The 26,528-nt window shown below is 33.3% G+C and overlaps 1 protein-coding gene and 2 long non-coding RNA genes across 3 annotated transcripts in view; 2 read left to right on the top strand and 1 right to left on the bottom strand.

Annotated features, from left to right (window-relative positions):
* Positions 1-23: 23 nt before the first annotated feature.
* The window catches only part of LOC100175212, a gene marked incomplete at its 3' end in the record, with an annotated part of 276,802 nt that continues 250,297 nt past the window's right edge, over positions 24-26,528 (top strand). The window contains exons 1-57 of the mRNA XM_026837993.1: positions 24-121; positions 200-353; positions 411-493; positions 822-975; positions 1,031-1,113; positions 1,241-1,394; positions 2,332-2,414; positions 2,469-2,622; positions 3,665-3,747; positions 3,801-3,954; positions 4,016-4,098; positions 4,169-4,322; positions 4,378-4,460; positions 5,005-5,158; positions 5,330-5,412; positions 5,478-5,631; positions 5,684-5,766; positions 7,499-7,652; positions 7,716-7,798; positions 7,854-8,007; positions 8,063-8,145; positions 9,487-9,640; positions 9,699-9,781; positions 9,844-9,997; positions 10,050-10,132; positions 10,311-10,464; positions 10,526-10,608; positions 10,672-10,825; positions 10,881-10,963; positions 11,299-11,452; positions 11,511-11,593; positions 12,295-12,448; positions 12,500-12,582; positions 12,793-12,946; positions 13,007-13,089; positions 13,139-13,292; positions 13,342-13,424; positions 14,521-14,674; positions 14,735-14,817; positions 15,165-15,318; positions 15,370-15,452; positions 15,664-15,817; positions 15,878-15,960; positions 16,010-16,163; positions 16,213-16,295; positions 16,541-16,694; positions 16,755-16,837; positions 17,187-17,340; positions 17,390-17,472; positions 19,918-20,071; positions 20,132-20,214; positions 21,156-21,309; positions 21,361-21,443; positions 21,705-21,858; positions 21,918-22,000; positions 22,051-22,204; positions 23,532-23,554. Of these exons, the coding sequence (XP_026693794.1) occupies positions 55-121; positions 200-353; positions 411-493; positions 822-975; positions 1,031-1,113; positions 1,241-1,394; positions 2,332-2,414; positions 2,469-2,622; positions 3,665-3,747; positions 3,801-3,954; positions 4,016-4,098; positions 4,169-4,322; positions 4,378-4,460; positions 5,005-5,158; positions 5,330-5,412; positions 5,478-5,631; positions 5,684-5,766; positions 7,499-7,652; positions 7,716-7,798; positions 7,854-8,007; positions 8,063-8,145; positions 9,487-9,640; positions 9,699-9,781; positions 9,844-9,997; positions 10,050-10,132; positions 10,311-10,464; positions 10,526-10,608; positions 10,672-10,825; positions 10,881-10,963; positions 11,299-11,452; positions 11,511-11,593; positions 12,295-12,448; positions 12,500-12,582; positions 12,793-12,946; positions 13,007-13,089; positions 13,139-13,292; positions 13,342-13,424; positions 14,521-14,674; positions 14,735-14,817; positions 15,165-15,318; positions 15,370-15,452; positions 15,664-15,817; positions 15,878-15,960; positions 16,010-16,163; positions 16,213-16,295; positions 16,541-16,694; positions 16,755-16,837; positions 17,187-17,340; positions 17,390-17,472; positions 19,918-20,071; positions 20,132-20,214; positions 21,156-21,309; positions 21,361-21,443; positions 21,705-21,858; positions 21,918-22,000; positions 22,051-22,204; positions 23,532-23,554 (6,643 nt within the window). The remainder of the gene's footprint in view (positions 122-199; positions 354-410; positions 494-821; positions 976-1,030; positions 1,114-1,240; positions 1,395-2,331; positions 2,415-2,468; positions 2,623-3,664; positions 3,748-3,800; positions 3,955-4,015; positions 4,099-4,168; positions 4,323-4,377; positions 4,461-5,004; positions 5,159-5,329; positions 5,413-5,477; positions 5,632-5,683; positions 5,767-7,498; positions 7,653-7,715; positions 7,799-7,853; positions 8,008-8,062; positions 8,146-9,486; positions 9,641-9,698; positions 9,782-9,843; positions 9,998-10,049; positions 10,133-10,310; positions 10,465-10,525; positions 10,609-10,671; positions 10,826-10,880; positions 10,964-11,298; positions 11,453-11,510; positions 11,594-12,294; positions 12,449-12,499; positions 12,583-12,792; positions 12,947-13,006; positions 13,090-13,138; positions 13,293-13,341; positions 13,425-14,520; positions 14,675-14,734; positions 14,818-15,164; positions 15,319-15,369; positions 15,453-15,663; positions 15,818-15,877; positions 15,961-16,009; positions 16,164-16,212; positions 16,296-16,540; positions 16,695-16,754; positions 16,838-17,186; positions 17,341-17,389; positions 17,473-19,917; positions 20,072-20,131; positions 20,215-21,155; positions 21,310-21,360; positions 21,444-21,704; positions 21,859-21,917; positions 22,001-22,050; positions 22,205-23,531; positions 23,555-26,528) is intronic.
* On the top strand, positions 14,050-14,471 carry LOC113474934. Its single transcript, XR_003396651.1, has 2 exons — positions 14,050-14,108; positions 14,178-14,471. It is a non-coding gene; the product is annotated as an uncharacterized LOC113474934 (long non-coding RNA).
* LOC108950195 lies at positions 18,234-19,187 on the bottom strand. The gene is made up of 2 exons (XR_001975113.2): positions 18,814-19,187; positions 18,234-18,551 (listed from the first exon to the last, which is right to left on the bottom strand). It is a non-coding gene; the product is annotated as an uncharacterized LOC108950195 (long non-coding RNA).

The following is a 26,528-nucleotide window of genomic DNA, read 5'->3' as shown; positions in this document are numbered from 1 at the left end:
GTGTGACTTTTTGTTAATGTTAAAACATTTGTGCAAAGGTCTGTAAGAGAAGACATGGAGGAAATAAAGTCATCAGCTGATGGGGGAAATGATGATAATCAGATGAGCTGTTATGGATTAGGTAAATAAGTTTTGTTTGCAAACTTTTGTGATGATTTGTAAGGTTCATGCAAAAAATAAAAACTAAGTTTTTTATCAGTTTTTCCCGAAAATTGTGAAACATACTATGGGCCACATAGTCTTTATTGTCTCACAACTATCTGGGAATCAAAAGGTTGTTTAAGTGAAGGATCAAAGGCTCCAGATAAACTAAACAAAGCTGACATAAAAGCATTCAACTTAATGAATGTTGAGTAAGTTCACCATTTCATGTTTTAAACAAATTATATGAATATTATTCTTTGCAACAGTGAAGTAGTTGATCACATAGAAACAATAAAAAGTGAAGCTGATGGAGGAAATGTTATCAAGGGAGAAGAATGTTATGGGGGAGGTAAATACTAAATATTCTTGTTTTTCTTGTATGTTGATTGTTAATTTATGGGCGTATCAGATAACTTTTTTCGTTCGTTGTGAATTTGCTCTTTGAAAAGTAAAAGAGAATACTTGATCTCCCAATGTTTGCGTCTCTGATTTTCTTCATAATAATAATAATTGATTATACTTCCTAACTTGAAGTCAATGGCTACAGGAAAATAATGTTGAACAGCTTGCATGCACCTGCGATTGGCATGCCAGAGCTTTAACAACTGCAGAGTATCCCTAATAACAGTTATGTTTTCCTGTTGTAACTTTTTCAAACACAACTTTCATGTTTTAAGTTTTTCCTGAAAACTGTGAAACGTTCAACGGACCTCATTCTATTGATTGTCTCATAACAATCTGGAAAGAAGCGGGTTGCGATGTCAATGGTTTTAGATATCCAAACAATCTTGCAATTACAGATGCCGATAATTTGAAAAATATGGATTTAACGTGAGTTAACACCCAAAAAAAATATATCACAGACAAAACAAATACTTAAATTTAGAGCTTTAAAAGAAAATATGGAAGGTGTGAAGTCAGCAGCTGATAATGGAAATGATGATCAGCGATTAAATTGCTATGGAATTGGTAACAACATAATCTTATTAAGCGCAATATTCTTTTGGGATTTATTATGTAGCTTTAAAGTTGATATATATATATATATATAACTTTTGGGTAGTTTAAAAAAATAGTTTACAATTCTCTTTTCCAGTGTTTCCTGAAAATTGTGATGGGTTTTATGGACCACACAGTGTGGAGTGCCTTACCACCATATGGGAATCAAAAGGTTGTTTGGGTGAAGGAGCGAAAGCTCCAGTTAAACTAACACCAAGTGAAAAACAATCTTTAGATTTGTTAAATTTAATGTAAGTTTTTTTGTATAGTTTCATTGTAAGCCTCGTTGTTAAATTGCAATAGCTAAAGAGGTTAATTACTGCTTCAGATTTCTAAAAAATCTTTAATAAATTTACAGTTAAAGTTTGCACATCAGTAATTATTTATGTATTTATACTTTTTATAGTAGTTTAAAGCGTAGGCGTCGATTTTTTTTTCAGGGGACAACGTGAACTTTTACTATGAGGTCATTAAGATTCATTTATAGTGGTTTAAAGTGAGTTTGTTATAGCTAATTACTAGAGCCCGACCGATATTGCTTTTTTCAAACCGATACCGATATTTTGTAAATTTCAGTTGCCGATAACCGATATTTTAATGCACCCAAAAAACTTGACTGATTAAAACGGAAAAATCTGATATACCTAATAAAAATCAACTAACAGGCTTAATTATTATTAATTAGTTATTAGTGAACTTGTAATTACTTAATTGGTTAATTTGTAATTTTTTCAAATAAATTTTACCTCTCTTCCATTAAACAAACATTATATTTATCAGCTAATGCAGTTTATTTGTGTATCACGTTGACGCGTAAAGACGCGTAAGTGACCTAAAGTAACCTCGACGTTACACGCGCCTGATAAACATGACATGCGGTGGACGTGTGATCAGACGCTTTGACCTAGTTTAATACGTTAGATTTTTACGAACGAGTTGAATTAGGTGTACGAGTGAGTTTACGTTTATGAACAAGCTATCGCTCTGCATTAATTCTTGCGTACGTACGTTGCTGGCCGTCTGGTTACTAAGCGCCGATAATATCGGCCGTTTTTTGCCCTTGCCGATAATCGGTAAACCACCAAAAATGCGGCCGATATATCGGCTAACCGATAATCGGTCATGCTCTACTAATTACTGGTTTACATTTCAGTATTTAATTCAATCTTTTTTTTGTTTTTTTTACAGTGATGTTGGAAATAATTTTGAAACTTTGCGAATTGGAGCGGATGGTGGTGATAAAGATAAAGGATTGAAATGCTATGGAATTGGTTTGTACAATGATTTATTGGTGGTGTTACAAATCAACATAAAATTTTTTTCAGATTTTCCTGAAAGTTGTAACTCATATAACGGACCTCACTCCATTAATTGTCTCATCACAATCTGGGAAGAAGTGGGTTGCAAGATCAAGGGTCTTAGATATCCTGGAGTTCTAACAAATGCAGACGCAAACACTTTGAAAAACATGAATTTAAGGTGGTATTTATGAGCTAAATATTTTTTATGAATCTATATTTACAATAGGAATGGGCCAAATCGAATCTGAATACTCGGTGTTGTTCAATGCATATTTAGGTATTCGAATGAATCCCAATATGCGTGGTCTAATCCGAATACTTTCTGTTTCGCTCAAATTGCCACGCTCACACTATTCATTGTGTTAAAATATTATGCGGATTCACATTGTCGTTTATATTATAACCTAACCCAGTTCGTTCGTTAGGAAATAACTCTAGGAAAGTAAGGAATCCCAGCGCTTGCGAATAACCGAGTGGACAGTGTTTCCGATTTCAACATTCTGCAACACTGCAATTCACGAAACTCCCGTCTTGTGCGGCCTTCTCTGATCGTAAACCACGTGTTCGTTTGATCCGAAACCACGTGTTTGTGCAATTTTAATTAGCAGCGCCTTCGGACTAAAACCTAACGTGTTTCCATGTGTATTTTCTCCTTAATGACGTCAATAGCGCTTGTGCTCCTGCCATTACCTAATTGCTGAACTCGAAGAAGCTTAGCTTTTTACTATTTTCGATTGAAAAACTTATAAAATTGAAAATATCATGATTTGCACATTTTACTCGCCTGGCTATAGTTATCGAAGGAAATGTCAATTAAATTCGACCGTATTCTTGACGAGACACTACTCGTCAATACAACTTTTTAATCTGCCAACTTTGTAATTCTGGTTTCTATAGGAAAGTGTAAAAATCTAGTTACCCCTTGATGTCATGTGGCTAATAGCGGTGCGTCGCCTTTTATCGGCACTCGGCCGTTGATTGACAGGTTTTTAATTAATTTCTCGGCGCGCAGATATTGCTACGATAGAACGTTACCAATAGAAACGAAATGAATATGCAATGGGTATACACATTCATTTGTTTCACCACATTGAACTAGGTTAAATAACGTCACCGAATATTCGGATTCGATCAAATATTGGACCGTAGACATTCGGATTCGCCGAATCCTAATAGTTTATATCTCGGCCTATCCTTAAACTATAACTGTTCAAACACAGAGATGTGAGAGCAAACATGGAAGGTGTAAAATCGGAAGCTGATGGTGGGAATGCAGATCAACAATTAAACTGTTATGGCATTGGTAAGATTTCCTATGTTTCATGTCAAAATTTTTCTTAACCTTTTAATTTGTAGCAATTCCTAAGACATGTGACTCTCACAATGGACCACACAGTGTGGAATGTCTTACAACTATCTGGGAATCAAAAGGTTGTTTGAGTGAAGGAACAAAGGCTCCAGATAAACTAAACTCAGCTGAAAAAGAAGCATTGGACTTGCTTAATTTAGAGTGAGACCATTTTAGTTTATCACTGTCGTATATTTTAAAATTGTTTTGTTATTTTGTACAGTGATGTTGGACATAATTTTGAAACTTTGCGAATTGAAGCTGATGATGGTGATAAAGATAAAGGATTGGAATGTTATGGACTTGGTTTGAATTCTGTTTTATGTTTTTGTTGGTCAGTTTACTTACACTGTAATACATTTTTTTCTTATTTCAGTTTATCCTGACAATTGTAATTCATATAACGGACCCCACACAGTTGGTTGTCTTACCACAATCTGGAATGAGATTGGTTGCAAAGTCGAAGGTCTTAGATATCCTGGCATCCTAACAAGTGCAGATGTCGATGCTTTAAAAATCCTTAGTTTAAGGTATTTTTAACGATCTTACTGTCATCATTATATACATTTTGCTCTTCAAATACAGAGATGTAAGATCAAACATGGAAGCTGTGAAATCAGCAGCTGATAATGGAAATGATAATCATCAGCTGAATTGTTATGGAACAGGTGAATTTTCTATTTCAATTATTTTGTTTTTGAAGCGTTTGAATTAGCGGTATTAATGTTTTAATTTACCTCCAAATGATTGCTGTCACAATGTTTATAACTTTTTGTATTGACGTTGATTCGCTTCTTTTTTTTGATTCGATATTATATCTTTATTGTTTTCAAGGAGATTATATTGTTATTTTTTAATGTCAGAAGTTTTAGAATATTAAACCTTTTCAAATCTTAATATAAACTTAATTAAGGTGCAATATAACTATTGTTGTTTGTTACCATTGTTAGTTCCATGATGTTCAATATTAGAGCACTGAGAACACTGGGACATAAATATATTTGAGAATGACAAATCAAATATGGTTATTGGCTTTTTAAAATACTTGTATATTTAAAATGTTGGCTCCATATTAACTTGCAATCCTGGTGGAAAATGCTTACATTTTTATTGAGTATACTGTACTTTTCCTTTTTTATTTTGTAAAATATAAAACAGAGACTTGGTTTTGTTTTACTATTTTCTAATTTACTTATCTTTATTACAATGTAGTATTCCCGGATAATTGTGCTTCACATGATGGACCACACAGTGTTGAATGCCTTACTACTATCTGGGAATCAAAAGGTTGTTTAAGTTTAGGAACAAAAGCTCCAGATAAACTAGACTCGGCTGAGAGAGGAGCTTTGGATTTGCTTAATTTAGAGTAAGTCTGTATTTGCTCTGTCTTGGTAAATAAATATTTGAAAAAAAAAGTGTAATACATGAATAAATCCCAAAATGTACAGTTTGTAGTGTTTAACTAAAAGATAAAATGTGATGCAGCTACATTCTTCTGGTGTACAGAGTACAATATAAACTGCTTTATGTGTTTCAGTAATGTTGGAATTAATTTTGAAAATACTCGAAATGAAGCTGATGGTGGTGACAAAGATAAAGGATTGGAATGTTATGGAATTGGTTTGTACATTATTAACAGCATTGCTATTGGTACTTATTTGCCTACTATTGTACTTTTATTTCAGTTTATCCTGAGCATTGTGGTTCATATCATGGACCTCACTCTATTAATTGTCTCATCACAATCTGGGATGAAGTGGGTTGCAAGTTCAAGGGTCTTAGATATCCTGGTGATCTAACAAATGCAGACGCAAACACTTTGAAAAACATGAATTTAAGGTAATATTTATGAGATGGCTACTTTTATTTACCGATACCTGTTCAAACACAGAAATGTAAAAGCAAACATGGAAAGTGTAAAATCAGAAGCTGATGGTGGGAATGCAGATCAACAATTAAACTGTTATGGCATTGGTAAAATTTAAATGTATGGTTGATAAACAATACTTTAATTAAGGATGTGCCGAGCCGAGCCCGAACTCAAAAGCTTGTGCCCAAGGGTCTCCTTTTTTGACGCTCGGCACTCGGCTTAAATCTGGGCTGAGCACCGAGCCTTATGCTATTGCTATAATGTTGCACGCGAGAAAATAATAAAAATAAAAAAAGGAAAGCCAGTAAAAGATAAGGAAAATAGTCAGTGTAGCTTTCTTTTTAATTATTTTTCGTTCGTTGTGAATTTGCTTTCTCGCAAGTATTAAATCGCAATGTCAGCGAAATTGCCCCAATTACAGCCGGTGTCGAATTACATGAGCGCCCAATGTTTCTGTCTCTGATTTTAAATAGAAAACACAAACTTATAAACTTTTTTATAATTAAGTAATATAAACTGCTGCAGCCAACACGTTTTGCTTTCAATATTACATTCTTTCGCTAGAATTTGGAACGTTTTTATTCAATCGTTACATCACTTGTTCTATTACAACATAACTATGGATTAAGACTTTTTATAATATAAGAATCGGAAGGAACGTGCCCACTGCCTGACCATCTACGGGATCGAAACCTTGTGTATGAGCGTCACATTTTTACACTTCGGCCGGCGTAGAAAATAAAGAAAGCAAATGTGTTAGCTAGGGATGCACATTACAGAATTTCGATTCCTTGAGATTCGAATCCTTTTGTATTCGAATCTAATTACGGGATTCGGTATTCTGTTTAATGACGTCGTTACACGTCATCTCATATACTATATTAACAATTTTTGAAACTTATTAATTTTGAAAAAAAATATTTTTGTGTTTGTGGGACTTTCGAAAGTAAACGTTTCGTAACGTCTTTTCATAGCCTGCTATACGTTTCATGACGCAAAAACTACTCAATAGTACAATTTTTTATCATTTTACAACTCAAGATCCAACAAGGCTGTTATGAAAGGGTCAATAAACTGACTTTTGTGGGTAAAATTTTTTTTTCCTATAAATATAAAAAGATTCGAAATTCTAGATTCGGAATTCTAGATTCGAATTAAAGTATTCTAGGATATCCTAGAATACCTAATTATTCTGTAATGTGCATCCCTAGTGTTAGCATACATTCCACACCTAACAAACGAAGCAATTGTTGTGAATTTATTCATGTGGAAAGTGACGTAATGAAACTCTGGTTTTCGTGCGGTGCCAACAAACAATGTTTTTTGGCTTTTGCCCAAGCTTGACCAAGATAATATTTTGTAATATCATATTACAATCTTTGTTGGTTACAATTTGCTGATAGCGCCGTTTCTCGCTCTTATATTTGCATCAAACAAAATTCCCATAATCGCGATTTACCTGCATTTAAACTAATCATTAGAAACAAAAATTATACACAGACTACAGATTGTATGGAAGCAAATAAAACACGATTGTATGTAAGCAAAATTAATGTAGCGATGCTTTTCGACTGAATAAGAACGCATTCTCGTACGCCTTTCTCTCTTATGCCGGCTGGTGCCAAGCTTTCTGTTGAAGCTCGAAACTTGGCAAATCCGAGCTTTTACAACTTCAGCACATCCCTAACTTAAATATAGTTATTTGCATTGTTGAATTTTACTGCGTACTTGGTAAGTGGGGTGTTGGACCAAAAGTTTAGGCCAAACCTTTTCTGATGTTTACATTCATATCATTGCCTTTTCTTTTTTATAACCAATTAAATATTTAATTTGTAGCAATTCCCAATACTTGTGACTCTCACAATGGACCACACAGTGTGGAATGTCTTACAACTATCTGGGAATCAAAAGGTTGTTTGAGTGAAGGAACAAAAGCTCCAGATAAACTAAACACCGCTGAAAAAGAAGCATTAGGCTTGCTTAATTTAGAGTAAGTACATTTTAGTTTATCCCTTGCGTATCTATTTTTAACTTGTTTTGTTATTTTGTACAGTGATGTAGGACATCATTTTGAAACTTTGCAAATTGAAGCTGATGGTGGTGATAAAGATAAAGGATTGGAATGTTATGGAATTGGTTTGTATTCTGCCTTGTGTTTTTGTCGGTTAAATTATGCTGCATTTCATTTAAGATTATCCTAAAAATTGTGACTCATATCATGGACCTCACTCTATTGGCTGTCTTACCACAATCTGGAATGAGGTTGGTTGCAAAGTCGAAGGTCTTAGATATCCTGGCGTCCTAACAAGTGCAGATGTCGATGCTTTAAAAATCCTTAGTTTAAGGTATTTTTAACGATCTTACTGTCATCATTACATACATTTTGCTTTTTAAATACAGAGATGTAAGATCAAACATGGAAGGTGTGAAATCAGCAGCTGAAGCTGGGAATACTAATAACCAGTTAAATTGTTACGGAACAGGTACATTTTTATTTTAAAATTTTGTTTTTGAAACAGTTTGAATTTCATTAGTGGTACAATAGGTGTCGATTTTATAAAGAAATCCATATTTTTTTGGGTGGCAAAACACTTGCAAACGGCTGCGAAAATTTTGTCTAGCATGGTGGATCGAAATGAACTTTTCAAAGATACAGTTTTTTAACAAAAATAGTAAAAACAGTAGGAAAAAATAATACAAATTGGACAAATGATAATATAAACACAAAGAACTACAGTCAAATAAATAATTTTAGAACCAAACCCGTTTGGCAAGCGTTTAGCCAATGAATTCATTAACAATGCTTACATACATTACATTCAATGCTGTTTATGTCCATTGCTTAGCAGTTTTGGAATGAATATTTAAAGGTTGTTAAGCCTCTGCTGGCTCTGCGTTGAGTGCAAATAAGCTTTGATTTGACGCAGGATACTGAATGAACGCTCTGTCTCACATGATGTTGTCGGAAGCACAATGTAAATGATAAAAGCAGTGTGCATATTTAGCTTATTATTTTTCATCGTAGGAGCTTTCAAAAATTGGTCGCAAAGCTTCAGAATTGAGATAATAATAACATCAGCGGGCAAACTACTAAACTCGCTTTCTCTTTATACCTTCAGTCACCAACCACCGTAATTTGTATATCAAATTCATTCGAAGAAAAATAACAATATTCGGTGTTTAGAATAAAGCAGAAAATGAAGCAAAAAGTTACTGGCAATAGCACAAACAGACATAGAACAACAATAGCTTTGTTTTTCATTACAGTGTAAAATCAAAAAATTGCCTAAACCAAAGGCGTTGCGCAATTCTGCCAATCCATTCTTTTGGCATCAGCTGAGGAAATACTTATTTTTCGGGCAGCTTTTATTCGCCGAACAGAAAAAAAGCTTCCAAATTTCACTGATTCATATTTAGTTTTCACGAACCCGCTTATCAAAAGTTCAAGATAAATAATTTGATTAAAGTTAAAAATTTTGTAGTATATTTTTCATGTATACTTTTATTATATACAAAGTCCCATTGTTGCGTGTAAAAAAATCTCTAAATCACTACTTATCTTTATCGCTTTCAAGGAGATGAATAAAAAGAATACACAGAGATTTAGAAAAAAAAATGAATTAAAATCATTGTTTATAATGATACCCCTATATTTTTTAAATTACTTAATAAAACATTAGATCTATATTACCTTATAACGCTGGAAGAAAAATGCTTACTTATATCTTTAGCAGACTGTATTTTTACTTGTTTTTTTTGTAAAATATAAAGCAAAGTTTGAGTTTTGTTCTATTTTTAATTGGCATATCTTTATTACAATGTAGTATTTCCGGATAATTGTGCTTCGCATGATGGGCCACACAGTGTTGAATGCCTTACTACTATCTGGGAATCAAAAGGTTGTTTAAGTGAAGGAACCAAAGCTCCAGATAAACTAGACTCGGCTGAGAAGGAAGCTTTGGATTTGCTTAATTTAGAGTGTGTTTGTGTTTGCTCTCTCTCAGTTTGCAGTATAAACTTCATTTGTGTCCTACAGTAATGTTGGAATTAATTTTGAAAATACTCGAATGGAAGCTGATGGTGGTGATAAAGATAAAGGGTTGGAATGTTATGGAATTGGTTTGTACATTATTAACCAGAGCAACATGTATGTGATTGGTATAATGTGGGTTTTATTTCAGTTTATTCTGAGAATTGTGATTCATATCATGGACCTCACTCCATTAATTGTCTCATCACAATCTGGGAAGAAGTGGGTTGCAAGATCAAAGGTCTTAGATATCCTGGAGTTCTAACAAATACAGATGCAAACAATTTGAAAAACATGAATTTAAGGTAATATTTATGAGATGGCTACTTTTATTTACCGATACCTGTTCAAACACAGAAATGTAAAAGCAAACATGGAAAGTGTAAAATCAGAAGCTGATGGTGGAAATGCAGATCAACAATTAAACTGTTATGGCATTGGTAAAATTTAAATGTATGGTCGATAAACAATACTTAAATATTGGTATTTGCATTGTAGAGTTTTACTTTATATTTGGCAAGTAGGGTGTCGAGCCAAAAGTTTAGGCCGAACCTTTTCTGATGTTTACATTCATGTCTTTTTTTTTTTTTTATAACCGATTAAATATTTTATTTGTAGCAATTCCCAATACTTGTGACTCTCACAATGGACCACACAGTGTGGAATGTCTTACAACTATCTGGGAATCAAAAGGTTGTTTGAGTGAAGGAACAAAAGCTCCAGTTAAACTAAACACCGCTGAAAAGGAAGCATTGGGCTTGCTTAATTTAGAGTGAGACTGTTTTAGTTTATCACTTGCGTTTATTTTATTCTTCTTTTGTTATTTTGTACAGTGATGTTGGACATAATTTTGAAACTTTGCAAATTGAAGCTGATGGTGGTGATAAAGATAAAGGATTGGAATGTTATGGAATTGGTTTGTATTCTGCATTGTGTTTTTGTCGGTTAACTTACGCTTTAATTCATCTTTTCATTTTAGATTATCCTGAAAATTGTGACTCATATCATGGACCTCACTCTATTGGTTGTCTTACCACAATCTGGAATGAGGTTGGTTGCAAAGTCGAAGGTCTTAGATATCCCGGCGTTCTAACAAGTGTAGATGTCGATGCTTTAAAAATCCTTAGTTTGAGGTATTTTTAATGATCTTACTGTCATCATTACATACATTTTGCTTTTCAAATACAGCGATGTAAAAGCAAACATGGAAGGTGTGAAATCAGCAGCTGAAGCTGGGAATACGAATAATCAATTAAATTGTTATGGAACAGGTAAATTTTCTTTTGCAATGCTTTGTTATTGAAACGTTTTGTTCCTTTAGTGGTACTGATGTTTTAATTTACCTTCGAATTATTGCTGTCCCTATGTGTACGTTTTTTATTTTCGTGATTTTCATTTATTCGTTGTTTCAATAAAATGATCTGTTTCATTTTTTAGAAAGATAAATAAAAATAGTTATGTTGTTATTTTGTTATTATTGACACAAATTTTCCACAATTTCAAACATTTCTAAACCTCAGTCTCAACTTGATTTAGTTGCAATATAATTACAGTTCTTTGTTACCAGTGTAAATACTCTAATTTAAACATCTTTATTACAATGTAGTGTTTCCCAATAATTGTGCTTCTCATGATGGACCACACAGTGTTGAATGCCTTACAACCATCTGGGAATCAAAAGGTTGTTTGAGTGAAGGAACCAAAGCTCCAGTTAAACTAGACTCTGCTGAAAAAGAAGCTTTGGATTTGCTTAATTTGAAGTAAGTTTGTATTTGCTCTGTCTTGGTGTACAGTATAATGTTTATTTTGGTCTTACAGTGATGTTGGAATCAATTTTGAAACCATACAAATTCAAGCTAACGGTGGTGACAAAGAAAAAGGGTTGGAATGTTATGGACTCGGTTTGTACATTCTTTTCTACATTGTTTCATTACTTTTGTTAACTTAGCTTTGAGAAATAGTTGTTCGGGGCTCTTTAAAGGTTACCAGTTGAAGGATCATTGCTGCTAGTAATGTAAGGGTCTGTGGCAAGACATTTAATGACAATTTCCTCAACCCAGTGGTCCTTAATTGGGTTCTCCAAATAGTCAAAACAATCCTTACATAGGTGGTAACTTAGAAAAAATTATTTTATTGCCTGGCAACAGCCATTATAAAATGGAATGTTTTATTTCGTGCATCTTGTGCCTATTTTTGAGATGCTGTGTATGCAAGTATTTTTGTGTTTTTTTAATGAGTTTATTTTCTTTATCTTTTTATTCCTAAAATTTGTGACAGTGAAAATCTATTCATTTTTTCATTTAATACAAGTTAATATCAATTGTTTTTTTTAGTTTATCCTGGGAATTGTAATGGGTGTCTGTGTTGTTGGGCCAAACCCTTAATGGCACTTAATAAATTTTCTAAATTGTCAACCCTATATTAAAAAAAATTAAAAAGATAATTTCTTTCGAAGTTACATAGTGATAATTCGGAAACAGGAACGAGATGTATGAAACAGAACACGTGTGTTATACCGACTGTCTTTGCTCCTAGGAAAGATGAAAAGCTACACTCATTGCATGTTTTTATGTGATATATTTTAAAATCAGATTTATTTCAGTTTATCCCGAAAATTGTGATTCATATCACGGACCTCACTCCATTGATTGTCTCATCACAATCTGGGAAGACGTTGGTTGTAAGGTTCAAGGTCTTAAATATCCTGGTGATCTAACAAGTGCAGATGCTGATGCTTTAAAAACCATAGATTTAAGGTGATTTGTTTTGATAAACTTTTCTATTTACCCATAATTGTTCAAACACAGGAATGTAAGAGCAAACATGGAAAGTGTGAAATCAGCAGCTGATAGTGGAGATGCAGATAATCAATTGAATTGTTATGGCATAAGTAAGTTTTTATAATAATATTTGATATATTATGTTAAATGATTACCTTCAGCATTGGCTATGTTGTATTTATTATTTTATTGGGAAGCATCCAACTGGTATGATAAATCTTTATTCATTTTGTATCCTTTTTAGTAAAATGGTAATGAGAATTTTAAAACAATATTTTATTTCCGATTTGTAGTAACTCAATAACCGTTTTACTTTGTAGCATTTCCAAATGGTTGTGGTTCTCATAACGGACCACACAGTGTGGAATGCCTTACAACTATATGGGATTCAAATGGTTGTTTAAGTGAAGGAACAAATGCTCCAATTAAACTAAACACAGCTGAAAAAGAAGCGCTGGATTTGCTTTCATTGGAGTATGTCTTTGTTAGTTAATCACTGGTATATAGTATAAACTTTATTTACCATCTTTACAGTGATGTTGGCATTAATTTTAAAACTACGCGAGTTGAAGCTGATGGTGGAGATAAAGATAGAGGATTGGAATGTTATGGAATTGGTTGTACATAGTTAACAAAATTGTTATTGGCTAATGTATTTTATTTCAGTTTATCCTGAAAATTGTGATACGTATATTGGACCTCACTCCATTGATTGTCTCGTCACAATCTGGGAAGATGTTGGTTGTAAGGACAAGGGTCTTAGATATCCTGGTGATCTGACAAGTGCCGATGCAGATGCTTTGAAAAACATGAATTTACGGTGATTTATATATGAAATTTTTCATTTAATTATACCTGTTTAAACACAGGAATGTAAGAGCAAACATGGAAGATGTGAAATCAGCAGCTGATGGTGGAAATGCTGATAATCAATTGAATTGTTATGGCATTGGTAAGATTTTAAAATAATATTATATATATATTTTATTTATCTTTAATGATTACCTGCAACATTGGCGGTTTTGTTAATGTTTTGGTCATTGTAAAAAATCAAATAAGGCAAAGTTTAATGGTTTCAAGTGGTGTTTCACTTTTATTTTAGGCTTACTTTTATTTTTCATTTTGTTTAATAATAAATCAAATTTCTTTAAAAATGTTACTTTTTTGTATAATATAATTAATGTAAAATAACTGGAGGTCGACCGATATATCGGTTCACTGATATTATCCGCCGATATTTACGTTCTACCAATAAAGTATCGGTAAAAAAGCAGCACCGATATATAAATCGTTCATGCGAAGCGACGAGTCCTACTTGACCTTTAAGTGCGTCGTAGTTTAGCCTTTATGTGCGTCGTAGTTTAGCCTTTATGTGCGTCGTATTTTAACATTTGCGTGCGTCATAGTTTGACCTTTACGTGTGTAGTAATTTGACCTTTACGCGTGTCGTAGTTTAGCCTTCATGTGCGTCGTAGTTTAACGTCTACGTGCGTCATAGTTTAACGTCCACGTGTGTTGTAGTTTAACGTCCAAATGCGTCATAGTTTAACGTTAAGGTGCGTTGTAGTTTAACGTCCACGTGTCTCATAGTTTAACGTCCACGCGCGTCATAGTTTAACGTCCACGTGCGTTGTAGGTTAACGTTCACGTGCGTTATAGTTCAACGTCTACGTGCGTTGTAGGTTAACGTCTACGTGCGTCATAGTTTAACGTCCACGTGCGTCATAGTTTAACGTTCATGTGCGTTGTAGTTCAACGTCTAGGTGCGTTGTAGTTTAACGTCCACGTGCGTCATAGTTTTGTACAAAAGCAACCTAATTGGAGTTACCTATTAAGAACATGCAGACTAAGTGATGACCAACCATTTTTTATCTATAATAACTTTCAGTATCTTGAATACAGGTATTAATTTTGAATAATACTGATTATTTCATATGTTTCGCTATAGTGTCAAATATCGGTATCGGTAAAAGCTAAAAATATTGGTATCGGTATCGGTATCGGTGAAAAAAATTGATATCGGTCGGTCTCTAAAAATAACTTTGCAGCATTTCCAAACACTTGTGACTCTCACAATGGACCACACAGTGTGGAATGTCTTTCAACTATCTGGGAATCAAAAGGTTGTTTGAGTGAAGGAACAAAAGCTCCTGATAAACTAAACACAGCTGGAAAATATGCCTTAAATTTGTTGAATTTGGAGTGAGTTTGTTTACTTACGCTCTGATCTAAGCAAAGTATAAACCTCTTTGTATTTTTCAGTGAAGTGGGAACTAACTTTGAAACTTTGCGAATTGAAGCTGATGGTGGTGATCAAGATAGAGGATTGGAATGTTATGGACTTGGTTTGTTTTCTGCATTGACCAGCACTATAGGGCAGTGGTTAAAGCACCTACCTCTAACATGGAGGTTACAAATTCAAGGCTTAATGCTGCTACTGTTATAGGTGTTTGTATTGTTGGGCAAAACCCTTAATGGCACTGAATGAGTTTTCTAAAATGTCAAACTTATTTTAAAAATATCAAAAAGATAATTTTTTGCGAAGTTGCATACGTGATAATTCGGTAAAGGGCACGAGATGTATGAAACAGAACACTGTGTTATAACAACTGTCTTTGCTCCTGAAAAGAATAAAAAGCTACACTCATTGCATGTTTTTATGTGATTTATTTTACAATCAGATTCATTTCAGTTTATCCTGAAAATTGTGATTCGTATCACGGACCTCACTCTATTGATTGTCTCATCACAATCTGGGAAGATGTTGGTTGTAAGGTTCAAGGTCTTAAATATCCTGGTGATCTAACAAGTGCAGATGCTGATGCTTTGAAAAACATGGATTTAAGGTAATTTTTTTGGATAAACTGTTTTGTTTACCTATATTTATTTAATCACAGAAATGTAAGAGCAAATATGGAAATGGTTAAATCAGCAGCTGATAGTGGAGATGCTGATAATCAATTGAATTGTTATGGCATAGGTAAGATTTTTATAATAATATTTGAAATATTATGTTAAATAATTACCTTCAGCATTGGCTATGTTGTATTTATTATTTTACTGTGAAGCATCCAACTGGTATTATAAATCTTTATTCATTTTGTATCCTTTTTAGTAAAATGATAATGAGAATTTTAAAACAATATTTTATTTCCGATTTGCAGTAACTCAATAACCGTTTTACTTTGTAGCATTTCCAAATGGTTGTGGCTCTCATAACGGACCACACAGTGTGGAATGCCTTACAACTATATGGGAATCGAATGGTTGTTTAAGTGAAGGAACAAATGCTCCAATTAAACTAAACACAGCTGAAAAAGAAGTGCTGGATTTGCTTACGTTGGAGTATGTCTTTGTTAGTTAATCACTGGTATATAGTATTAACTTTATTTACCATCTTTACAGTGATGTTGGCATTAATTTTAAAACTACGCGAATTGAAGCAGATGGTGGAGATAAAGATAGAGGATTGGAATGTTATGGAATTGGTTTGTACATATTTCTAACATTGTTATTGGCTAATGTATTTTGTTTCAGTTTATCCTGAAAATTGTGACTCATATCACGGACCTCACTCCATTGATTGTCTCGTCACAATCTGGGAAGATGTTGGTTGTAAGGTCAAGGGTCTTAGATATCCTGGTGATCTGACAAGTGCCGATGCAGATGCTTTGAAAAACATGAATTTACGGTGATTTATATATGAAATTTTTCATTTAATTATACCTGTTTAAACACAGGAATGTAAGAGCAAACATGGAAGATGAGAAATCAGCAGCTGATGGTGGAGATGCTGATAATCAATTGAATTGTTATGGCATAGGTAAGATTTTATAATTATATTATATATATATATTTTTTTTAATGATTACCTGCAACATTGGCGGTTTTTGTGAATGTTTTGGTCATTGTAAAACATCAAATAAGGCAAAGTTTAATGGTTTCAAGTGGTGTTTTACTTTTATTTTATGCTTACTTTTATTTTTCATTTTGTTTAATATTAAGCAAAATTCCCCAAAAAATTGTTACTTTTTTGTATAATCTAATCAATGTAAAATAATTTTGCAGCATTTCCAAACACTTGTGACTCTCACAATGGACCACACAGTGTGGAATGCCTTACAACTATCTGGGAATCAAAAGGTTGTTTGAGTGAAGGAACAAAGGCTCCAGATAAACTAAACACAGCTGGAAAATATGCCTTAAATTTGCTGAATTTGAAGTGAGTTTGTTTACTTATGCTCTGATCTAAGCAAAGTATAAACCTATTTGTATTTTTCAGTGAAGTGGGAACTAACTTTGAAAGTACTCGAATTGAAGCTGATGGTGGTGATAAAGATAAAGGATTGGATTGCTATGGACTTGGTTTGTTTTATGCATTGACCGACACTATAGGGCAGTGGTTAACGCACCTACCTCTAACGTGGAGGTTACAAATTCAAGGCTTGATGCTGCTACTATTATAGGTGTTTGTGTTGTTGGGCAAAACCCTTAATGGCACTTAATAAGTTTTCTAAATTGTCAACCTTATTTTAAAAAATATCAAAAAGATAATTTCTTTCGAAGTTACACGCATGATAATTCGGAAAAGGGCACGAGATGTATGAAACAGAACATGTGTTTTATACCAACTGTCTTTGCTCCTGAAAAGAATGAAAAGCTACACTCATTGCATGTTTTTATGTGATTTATTTTACAATCAGATTTATTTCAGTTTATCCTGAAAATTGTGATTCCTATCACGGACCTCACTCTATTGATTGTCTCATCACAATCTGGGAAGACGTTGGTTGTAAGGTTCAAGGTCTTAAATATCCTGGTGATCTAACAAGTGCAGATGCTGATGCTTTGAAAAACATGGATTTAAGGTGATTTTTTGGTTAAACTGTTTTGTTTACCTATAATATTTAATCACAGAAATGTAAGAGCAAACATGGAAAGTGTGAAATCAGCAGCTGATGGTGGAGATGCAGATAATCAATTGAATTGTTATGGCATTGGTAAGATATTTTTATAATAATGTTTGTTATATTTTATGTTTAAAGAATCTGGCCCACGGTTCTCATGGTTGAGCAGTTTTTTTGCATAAGAATAAAGTTTTATGTCTACTGATGCTAAATTAACAGCTAGTTTGTGAAAATTTGCTTTAATTTAAAAGTTATGAACATTTAAAAAATCAAATTTCAAAGTTGTTAAAAACGTCGCGGGCACTGTGACGTCACAATACAATATTCGTTTATTAGGAAAACTCGGCCTATCAGCGGTTTATTGGTGCAGTGTTGATAGATAAGCAAATCAAAATGTTTTTTTAGGGTATTATTAACAATACTTTAAATGGCTTCAGCAACTTATTGAGTTATTTCCTAGGGATAAGTGTATAACCACACAAAATAGTCTACCAAGCTTAGTGGAGAATTAGTTTTCAGGACTTTCTAGGGTTCGGATTTCAAATCCTTTTCCTTTTTTCCCCATGGCGTAGACTATATTTATATCTGTATTTTAAGTTACCATATAGGAGTTTACCATGAGCCGAGTAATCATGCATGATTGGTGCTGTGTTTAAAATAGCAAGACAAGAATGACTGTAAAGCAATAAGTATACATATATGTGTGTTTTTATTTTTAAAAGGAAGAGCGGGGCTTAGAAAAAAGCAAGCAACTTTACGTTGGTATGCCGGTCATCTCATATTTGTACATTTTACTTCAGATGGTTTTACTATGATATATCCCATTAGGATATGCAAGAAAACTTGTTCTGATCAAGTAAGTATAGCATTTATTTGGAGACCAGAGAAGAACAAAGAAGAAACAAATCCACCATCTGGTACGAGCATTCTTTATTCAAAACAATGAAAATAATCCAATATTTATATATGTATTTCTAGTAATTTTAAATGTACTTAATTTAAAACAACATAACTCTTGCATGAATCACATTTTGTATGAAACAAGACCATTCAAAACTGAATGATGAAATATTCTTGTAAATGTTTCAACCGTCACTATAATGTTGTTCGCTTATACTTTTGATCAGTACTGATAAAACCTTTCTGTTTTCCCTTTCACGTCATTCCCGTACCTATTAAACAAAGTTCTCCATAAACATATGATTGACCATCTTTTTGGTATGAAGGCCAACAATAAATTCTATACAGGTGTAAATTGATTTCGCTAAATGTGTATTCTATGCTCTGGTCTCAGTCAAGAATATCATATTTTTTAATATCTATATATAATTGTGTTTATACAAATTTTGGCAAATTCAGGAAAAAAGACTGTGCAACACAAACAGACTTATGAAATGTCACTTTTTTAATAAATGCTATTCTTAGTCAACCCACCAAATTGTATTTTTGATTTGCTCAGCTTCACTTGTTTTTTTTATGGCAAACTTGGCCTGTCTACTTCCCCAACACTTTCTGGAAGTACAGGTTCAAGCTGGAAAAAGGTTCAATACCTATTGCTAGTGGACTAGGATCTTCACTTATGTCACTTCATCGGACAAAAAACTTCTACATGACTAAACATCACAAACTTTAACTGACAAATTCAAATAGTGTAATAAACTTTTACAAACAATTTTAAAAAACATTAATTTTAAATTAAAATCAGGCCCCGGCATACCTACGCATATTTCTTAATGTAAAAGTAACAGAAAAAGCTATGTCGACGGTACACTCTGTTTTGCTGCAAACAATATTTCATTTTCCGCTAGCAAAGCTAGGGATGCACATTACAGAATTTCGAATATGTAAGATTTGAATCCTTTTGTATTCGAATCCAATTACGGGATTCGGTATTCTTATTAATGATGTCATCATGCGTCATTTCATACACTATATAAACAATTTTTAAAAGTTAATATTTAAAAATAAAAATATTTTTGTGTTTGTGGGACTTTCGAGAGTAAACGTTTTGCAACGTCTTTTCATAGCCTGCTATACGTTTCATGGCGCAAAAACTACCCAATAGTACAATTTTTGATCATTTTACAGCTCATTATCAAACAAGACTAATATGAAAGACTCAATAAACTGACTTATGTGGGTAAAAATATTTTTTCCTATAAATAAAAAAAGATTCGAAATTCTAGATTCGGAATTCTAGATTCGAAATAAAGTATTCTAGGATATCCTAGAATACCTAATTATTCTGTAATGTGCATCCCTAAGCAAAGCCTAAATCAGCTGATCGAGTAGAACAGATCGTGATATAACTTAGGTGTAAATTTTCCTTTAAAACCAACTTGTATAAGCGTGGTCCAGACTCTTTAATATTTTCCTTCAGCATTGGCTGTGTTGTATTTATTTTTTATTGGGAAGCATCCAACTGGTATGATAAATCTTTATTCATTTTGCATCCTTTTTAGTAAAATGATAATGAGAACTTTAAAACAATATTTTATTTCCAATTTGCTGTAACTTAATAACCATTCTACTTTGTAGCATTTCCAAATGGTTGTGGCTCTCATAACGGACCACACAGTGTGGAATGCCTTACAACTATATGGGAATCGAATGGTTGTTTAAGTGAAGGAACAAATGCTCCAATTAAACTAAACACAGCTGAAAAAGAAGTGCTGGATTTGCTTACGTTGGAGTATGTGTTTGTTAGTTAATCACTGGTATATAGTATAAACTTTATTTACCATCTTTACAGTGATGTTGGCATAAATTTTAAAACTGCACGAATGGAAGCTGATGGTGGTGATAAAGATAAAGGATTGGAATGTTATGGAATTGGTTTGTACATTATTTCTAACATTGCTATTGGCTAATGTATTTTGTTTCAGTTTATCCTGAGAATTGTGATTCGTATCACGGACGTCACTCAATTGATTGTCTCCTCACAATCTGGGAAGATGTTGGTTGCAAGGTTCAAGGTCTTAAATATCCTGGTGATCTAACAAGTGCAGATGCTGATGCTTTGAAAAACATGGATTTAAGGTGATTTTTATGCATGAACTTTTTTGTTTACCTATAATTATTTAATCACAGAAATGTAAGAGCAAACATGGAAAGTGTGAAATCAGCAGCTGATAGTGGAGATGCAGATAATCAATTGAATTGTTATGGCATTGGTAAGATATTTTTAATAATATTTAATTAGTTTTATATTTAATATTTACCTGCCACATTGGCTATTTTGTATTTTTTGAATGGGAAACAGCTAAATGATTTGATTAGCACAGTTTAATATTTACGAGTTAGTGTTTTATTTTTCCTTTTTGGTTATTTTGTCGTTTTCTATCCGCTTTAGTAAAATGCTAATGTAAAATTTAAAACAAGGTGTTTTTTTTTTGACTTACTGAAACTTAATACCTGATGTACTTTGTAGCATTTCCAAATGGTTGTGGCTCTCATAACGGACCACACAGTGTGGAATGCCTTACAACTATATGGGAATCGAATGGTTGTTTAAGTGAAGGAACAAAGCCCCAATTAAACTGAACACAGCTGAAAAAGAAGTGCTGGATTTGCTTACATTGGAGTATGTCTTTGTTAGTTAATCACTGATATATAGTATTAACTTTATTTTCCATCTTTACAGTGATGTTGGCATTAATTTTAAAACTGCGCAAATTGAAGCAGATGGTGGAGATAAAGATAAAGGATTGGAATGTTATGGAATTGGTTTGCACATTATTAACAACATTTTTATTGGCTAATGTATTTTGTTTCAGTCTATCCTGAAAATTGTAACTCATATCATGGACTTCACTCTATTGATTGTCTCATCACAATCTGGGAAGATGTTGGTTGCAAGGTTCAAGGTCTTGGATATCCTGGTGATCTAACAAGTGCAGATGCTGATGCTTTGAAAAACATGAATTTAAGGTGATTTTTATGCATGAACTTTTTTGTTTACCCATAATATTTTAAACACAGAAATGTAAGAGCAAACATGGAAAGTGTGAAATCGGCAGCTGATGGTGGAGATGCAGATCAACAATTGAATTGTTATGGGATTGGTAGGATTTTAATATAATATTTAATTAGCTTTAGGTTTAATCATTTACCTGCCACATGGGCTATTTTGTAATTATTTTTTTAATGGAAAACAGGTAAGTGAAACATTAGCAAAGTTTAATGTTTACAGATTGGTGTTTTGTTTTTATTTCTTGCCTATTTTTTTATTTTCTATACACTTTAGTAAAATGCCAATAAAAAATTTAAAACAATATATTTTTCTTTTCGATTTGCTGTAACCTAGAAACTGATGTACTTTGTAGCATTTCCAAATGGTTGTGGCTCTCATTACGGACCACACAGTGTGGAATGCCTTACAACTATATGGGAATCGAATGGTTGTTTAAGTGAAGGAACAAATGCTCCAATTAAACTAAACACAGCTGAAAAAGAAGTGCTGGATTTGCTCACTTTGAAGTATGTCCTCGTTAGTTAATCACTGATATCTAGTTTAACTTTATTTACCATCTTTACAGTGATGTTGGCATTAATTTTAAAACTACGCGAATTGAAGCAGATGGTGGAGATAAAGATAGAGGATTGAAATGTTATGGAATTGGTTTGTACATTATTTACAACATTGCTATTGGCTAATGTATTTTGTTTCAGTTTTTCCTGAAAAATGTGATTCATATTACGGTCGTCACTCTATTGATTGTCTCATCACAATCTGGGAAGACGTTGGTTGCAAGGTTCAAGGTCTTAAATATCCTGGTGATCTAACAAGTGCAGATGCTGATGCTTTGAAAAACATGGATTTAAGGTGATTTTTTTGGATAAACTGTTTTGTTTACTTATAATTATTTAATCACAGAAATGTAAGAGCAAACGTGGAAGGAGTTAAATCAGCAGCTGATGGTGGAGATGCAGATAATCAATTGAGTTGTTATGGCATAGGTAAGATTTTATTGATAACATTTGAATAATTTATGTTTAAAATTACCTGCAACATTGGCTATTTTGTAACTATTATCTTTTTTTAATGGAAAACAGCCAAGTGAAATGATTAGCAAAGTTTGATATTTACAAATTAGTGTTTTGTTTTTATTTTTTGGTTACTTTTTTTGTGTTCTATCTGCTTAAGTAAAATGCTAATGAAAAATTTAAAACCAAGTGTTTTTTTTTGACTTACTGAAACTTAATACCTGATGTACTTTGTAGCATTTCCAAATGGTTGTGGCTCTCATAACGGACCACACAGTGTGGAATGCCTTACAACTATATGGGAATCGAATGGTTGTTTAAGTGAAGGAACAAATGCCCCAATTAAACTAAATACAGCCGAAAAAGAAGTGTTGGATTTGCTTACGTTGGAGTATGTGTTTGTTAGTTAATCACCGGTATTATAAACTTAATTTACCATCTTTACAGTGATGTTGGCATTAATTTTAAAACTACGCGAATTGAAGCTGATGGTGGTGACAAAGATAAAGGATTGGAATGTTACGGAATTGGTTTGTACATTATTAACAAAATTTCTATTGGCTAATGTATTTTGTTTCAGTTTATCCCGAAAATTGTGACTCATATTACGGACCTCACTCTATTGATTGTCTCATCACAATCTGGGAAGATGTTGGTTGCAAAGTCGAAGGTCTTAAATATCCCGGTGATCTGACAAGTGCAGATGCTGATGCTTTGAAAAGCATAGATTTAAGGTTTTTTTTATTCTTTTTAGGTGAGGTCCTTGTTAAGGACCTGGGATTTAGGCCATTACCTTAACACCCGGAAACCCATTTAAGTCCTTTGTGCCAACGGTGCTGCGACACCGCAACGCACTCAGACGCCTGTTATTTTGCATTATTTTTTATCCTCGAGTTACCACTCTTTTTATCTTTATGTATGATTTGCTTTTGATATGGCTTATAATTTGGACAACCCATTAGTGACCCTGGGTTAGAGCAATGTCTGTTAAGTGTCTTGTCCAAGAACACATACCCTATCAGTGGTAGTACCGCGGTCGAGCATCGAATTGGGGACACTTTGGTTTTCGATGCAGGCGCCCAACCCACTAAGCCATGGCGCAGGACATGGATTTAAAGTTATTTATGTATTATTTTTTTTATTTAACCATAACTGTTTAAACACAGAAATGTAAGAGCAAACATGGAAAGTGTAAAATCAGCAGCTGATGGTGGAGATGCAGATAATCAATTGAATTGTTATGGAATTGGTTAGATTTTTATAACAATATAGTAGGGTGGGGAAGTTGGGACACCTTTAGCACATATTATCCAAATATTCTGAATCTGATTGTGTTTTATATATTTAACAACAATCTTAAGGAGTCGCGAGGATACAGTTTTATAATTCATTGATTTTTCTTTGTTTACTACCAAATGGGATTGGAAAAATAGAATAAAAATGTGTCCTATCTTTTCCGACCTTACTTTATTATATAAATGTTTTTAATGATTACCTTAAACATATTTGATATTTTTTAATTGGATAAATTGTTATAGTACTACTTTATGAGTATCTAACTTTTATAATATTTATGCCTCTTACTTTGTTTAGTAACCATTTTGTTTAGTAATATGACCAAGGAAAATTCTTAAAAAGTAGAAACTTATAACTGTTTGTTTTGCAGCATTTCCAAATACTTGCGATTCTCATGATGGACCACACAGTGTGGAATGCCTTACAACTATCTGGGAATCAAAAGGTTGTTTGATTGAGGGAACAAAGGCTCCAGATAAGCTAAACACAGCTGGAAAATATGCTTTGGACTTGCTTAATTTAGTGTAAGTTGGTTGAAGATATGCTTACTTGTATATTATTCATTTCTTTACAGTGATGTTGGCATTAATTTTGAAACTACGCGAATGGAAGCTGATGGTGGTGATAAAAATAAAGGATTGGAATGTTATGGACTTGGTTTGTACATGTTTTGGCATTATTGTTGTCCATAAAATTTATAAACTGAAATGAAATTTATTTCAGTTTATCCTGAGAATTGCACTTCCTACCAAGGTCCTCACTCCATTGATTGTCTCATCACAATCTGGGAAGATGTTGGTTGCAAGGTTATAGGTCTTAAATATCCTGGTGATCTAACAAATGCAGATGCGGATGCTTTGAAAAACTTGAATTTAAGGTGATTTTTAAATGAACCCTTTTTTTGCTTATAACTGTTTTAACACAGGAATGTAAGAGCAAACATGGAAAGTGTGAAATCAGCAGCTGATGGTGGAGATGCAGATAATCAAATAAATTGTTATGGCATTGGTAAGATTTTTTACTTTTAATACAGGATTAAAGAAGATAAAAATCCGGACGTGATAGGTTAATTTTATTGAAAATCCGGACGTATTATCTTTTATGTGCGGCTGTCACCCAAGCTACCAAATCTTGTTATATACGTATACTTTGTAATATCATATTACAATTTGTAATGGTATCAATTTATTCATAGGTTTGCTCCTCGCTCTAATATTTTCACCAATTAAAATTCACATCAACACGATTTACCTGCATTTGAAGTTTAAACTATTCTTGGCTGTCTGCTTAAAATTATATCAGAAATAAAAAAATTATACGAAATATAAAAGCGCATGAACCACAACTGTTTTCTAAAATTTTTATGGTTTATTAAAGGTATAATAGCGTAATCATAATTACGTTTATAATTAGGGATGGGACGAATCGAATCCGAATATTCTGCGTTGTTCGACGCATTTTTAGGTATTCGACCGAATACAAATATGCGTAGTCGAATCCGAATACTTTCTATTTCGCCCAAATTGCCACGCACACGCTATTGATTGCGTTAAAACAGTAAATTCCTGGACGCTTAGATACAGTGTGTTTTACGACCTACAATTATGCGGTTTCACATTGCCGTTTATGTTATAACCTAACCCAGTTCATTCGTTAGGAATTAACTCTAAGAAAGTAAGGAATCGCAGCCCTTTCGAATAATCTAGTGGACAGTGTTTCCGCGCATAATTTCGTAATTAAAAGTGAAAAAAATGTAAAATTATCTAATTTCAACATTACAAAATGTTCCGTAATAGTTATAAATATAGTTTGTTTAAAAAATGTTTACATGAATTCAACATTCTGCAACACTTAAATTCATGAAACTCCCGTCTTGCGCGGCCTCTTTGATTGTGAACCACATGTTCGTTTGATCGGAAACCACGTTTTTGTGCAATTTTGATTAGCGACGCCTTCCGACTAAAACTTAAAGTGTTCCCGTGTGTATTTTCTCCTTAATGACGTCATTAGCGATTGTGCTTCTGCTATTACCTAATTGCCGCATTTGAAAAAGCGTAGCTTTTTACCATGTCAGATTTTAGAAATTATAAAAACGAAACTAGCACGATTTGTACATTTTACATGGCTGGCTACAATTATAGTATCATAGAACGAAATGTAAATTAAATTCGACCGTATTCTTGACGAGACACTACTCGTCAATACAACGTTTTAATCTGCCAACTTTGTAATTCTGGTTTCTATAGGAAAGTGTAAAAATCTAGTTAACCCTTGATGTCATGTGGCTAATAGCGGTGCGTCGCCTTTTATCGGCACTCGGCCGTTGATTGACAGGTTTTTAATTAATTTCTCATCGCGCAGATAACGCTATGATAGAACGTTACCAATAGAAACGAAATGGATATGCAGCGGTTAAATAAATTCATTTGTTTCACCACTGTGAATTAGGTTAAATGACGTCACCGAATATTCGGATTCAATCAAATATTGGACCGTAGATATTCGGATTTGCCGAATCCTAATAGTTTATATCTCAGCCCATCCCTATTTATAATCCACAATGAACGTGCGTAAATCTTTTATCTCTTTCTGTTGATTTAGATATCTCGTTTTAATAAATGTAATATCGTTTTAAACTCACCATCTAAAGGTGTCGTTTGACAGGATTTGTGTCAAAATGTAGTTGGTGTTATAAAACTGCATTTTTTAATAGTTTGCATGAACCGCTCCGTCATTTTAGCTATCTGCAAGTTTTCGTAACGTCCGGCGCCGTGGCGTAGTGGTTAGCGCGCCTGCCTCTAACCCAGAGGTAATGGATTCAAGGCTCGTCGCTGCTACCATTGTGGGCGTATGTGTCCTTGAGCAAG

Source organism: Ciona intestinalis, unplaced genomic scaffold (genome assembly GCF_000224145.3).
Source record: "Ciona intestinalis unplaced genomic scaffold, KH HT000047.2, whole genome shotgun sequence".
NCBI classification, from domain to species: domain Eukaryota; kingdom Metazoa; phylum Chordata; class Ascidiacea; order Phlebobranchia; family Cionidae; genus Ciona; species Ciona intestinalis.
The sequence above is the reverse complement of the archived record's forward strand: the minus strand, read 5'-3'. Positions and strand labels throughout refer to the sequence as shown.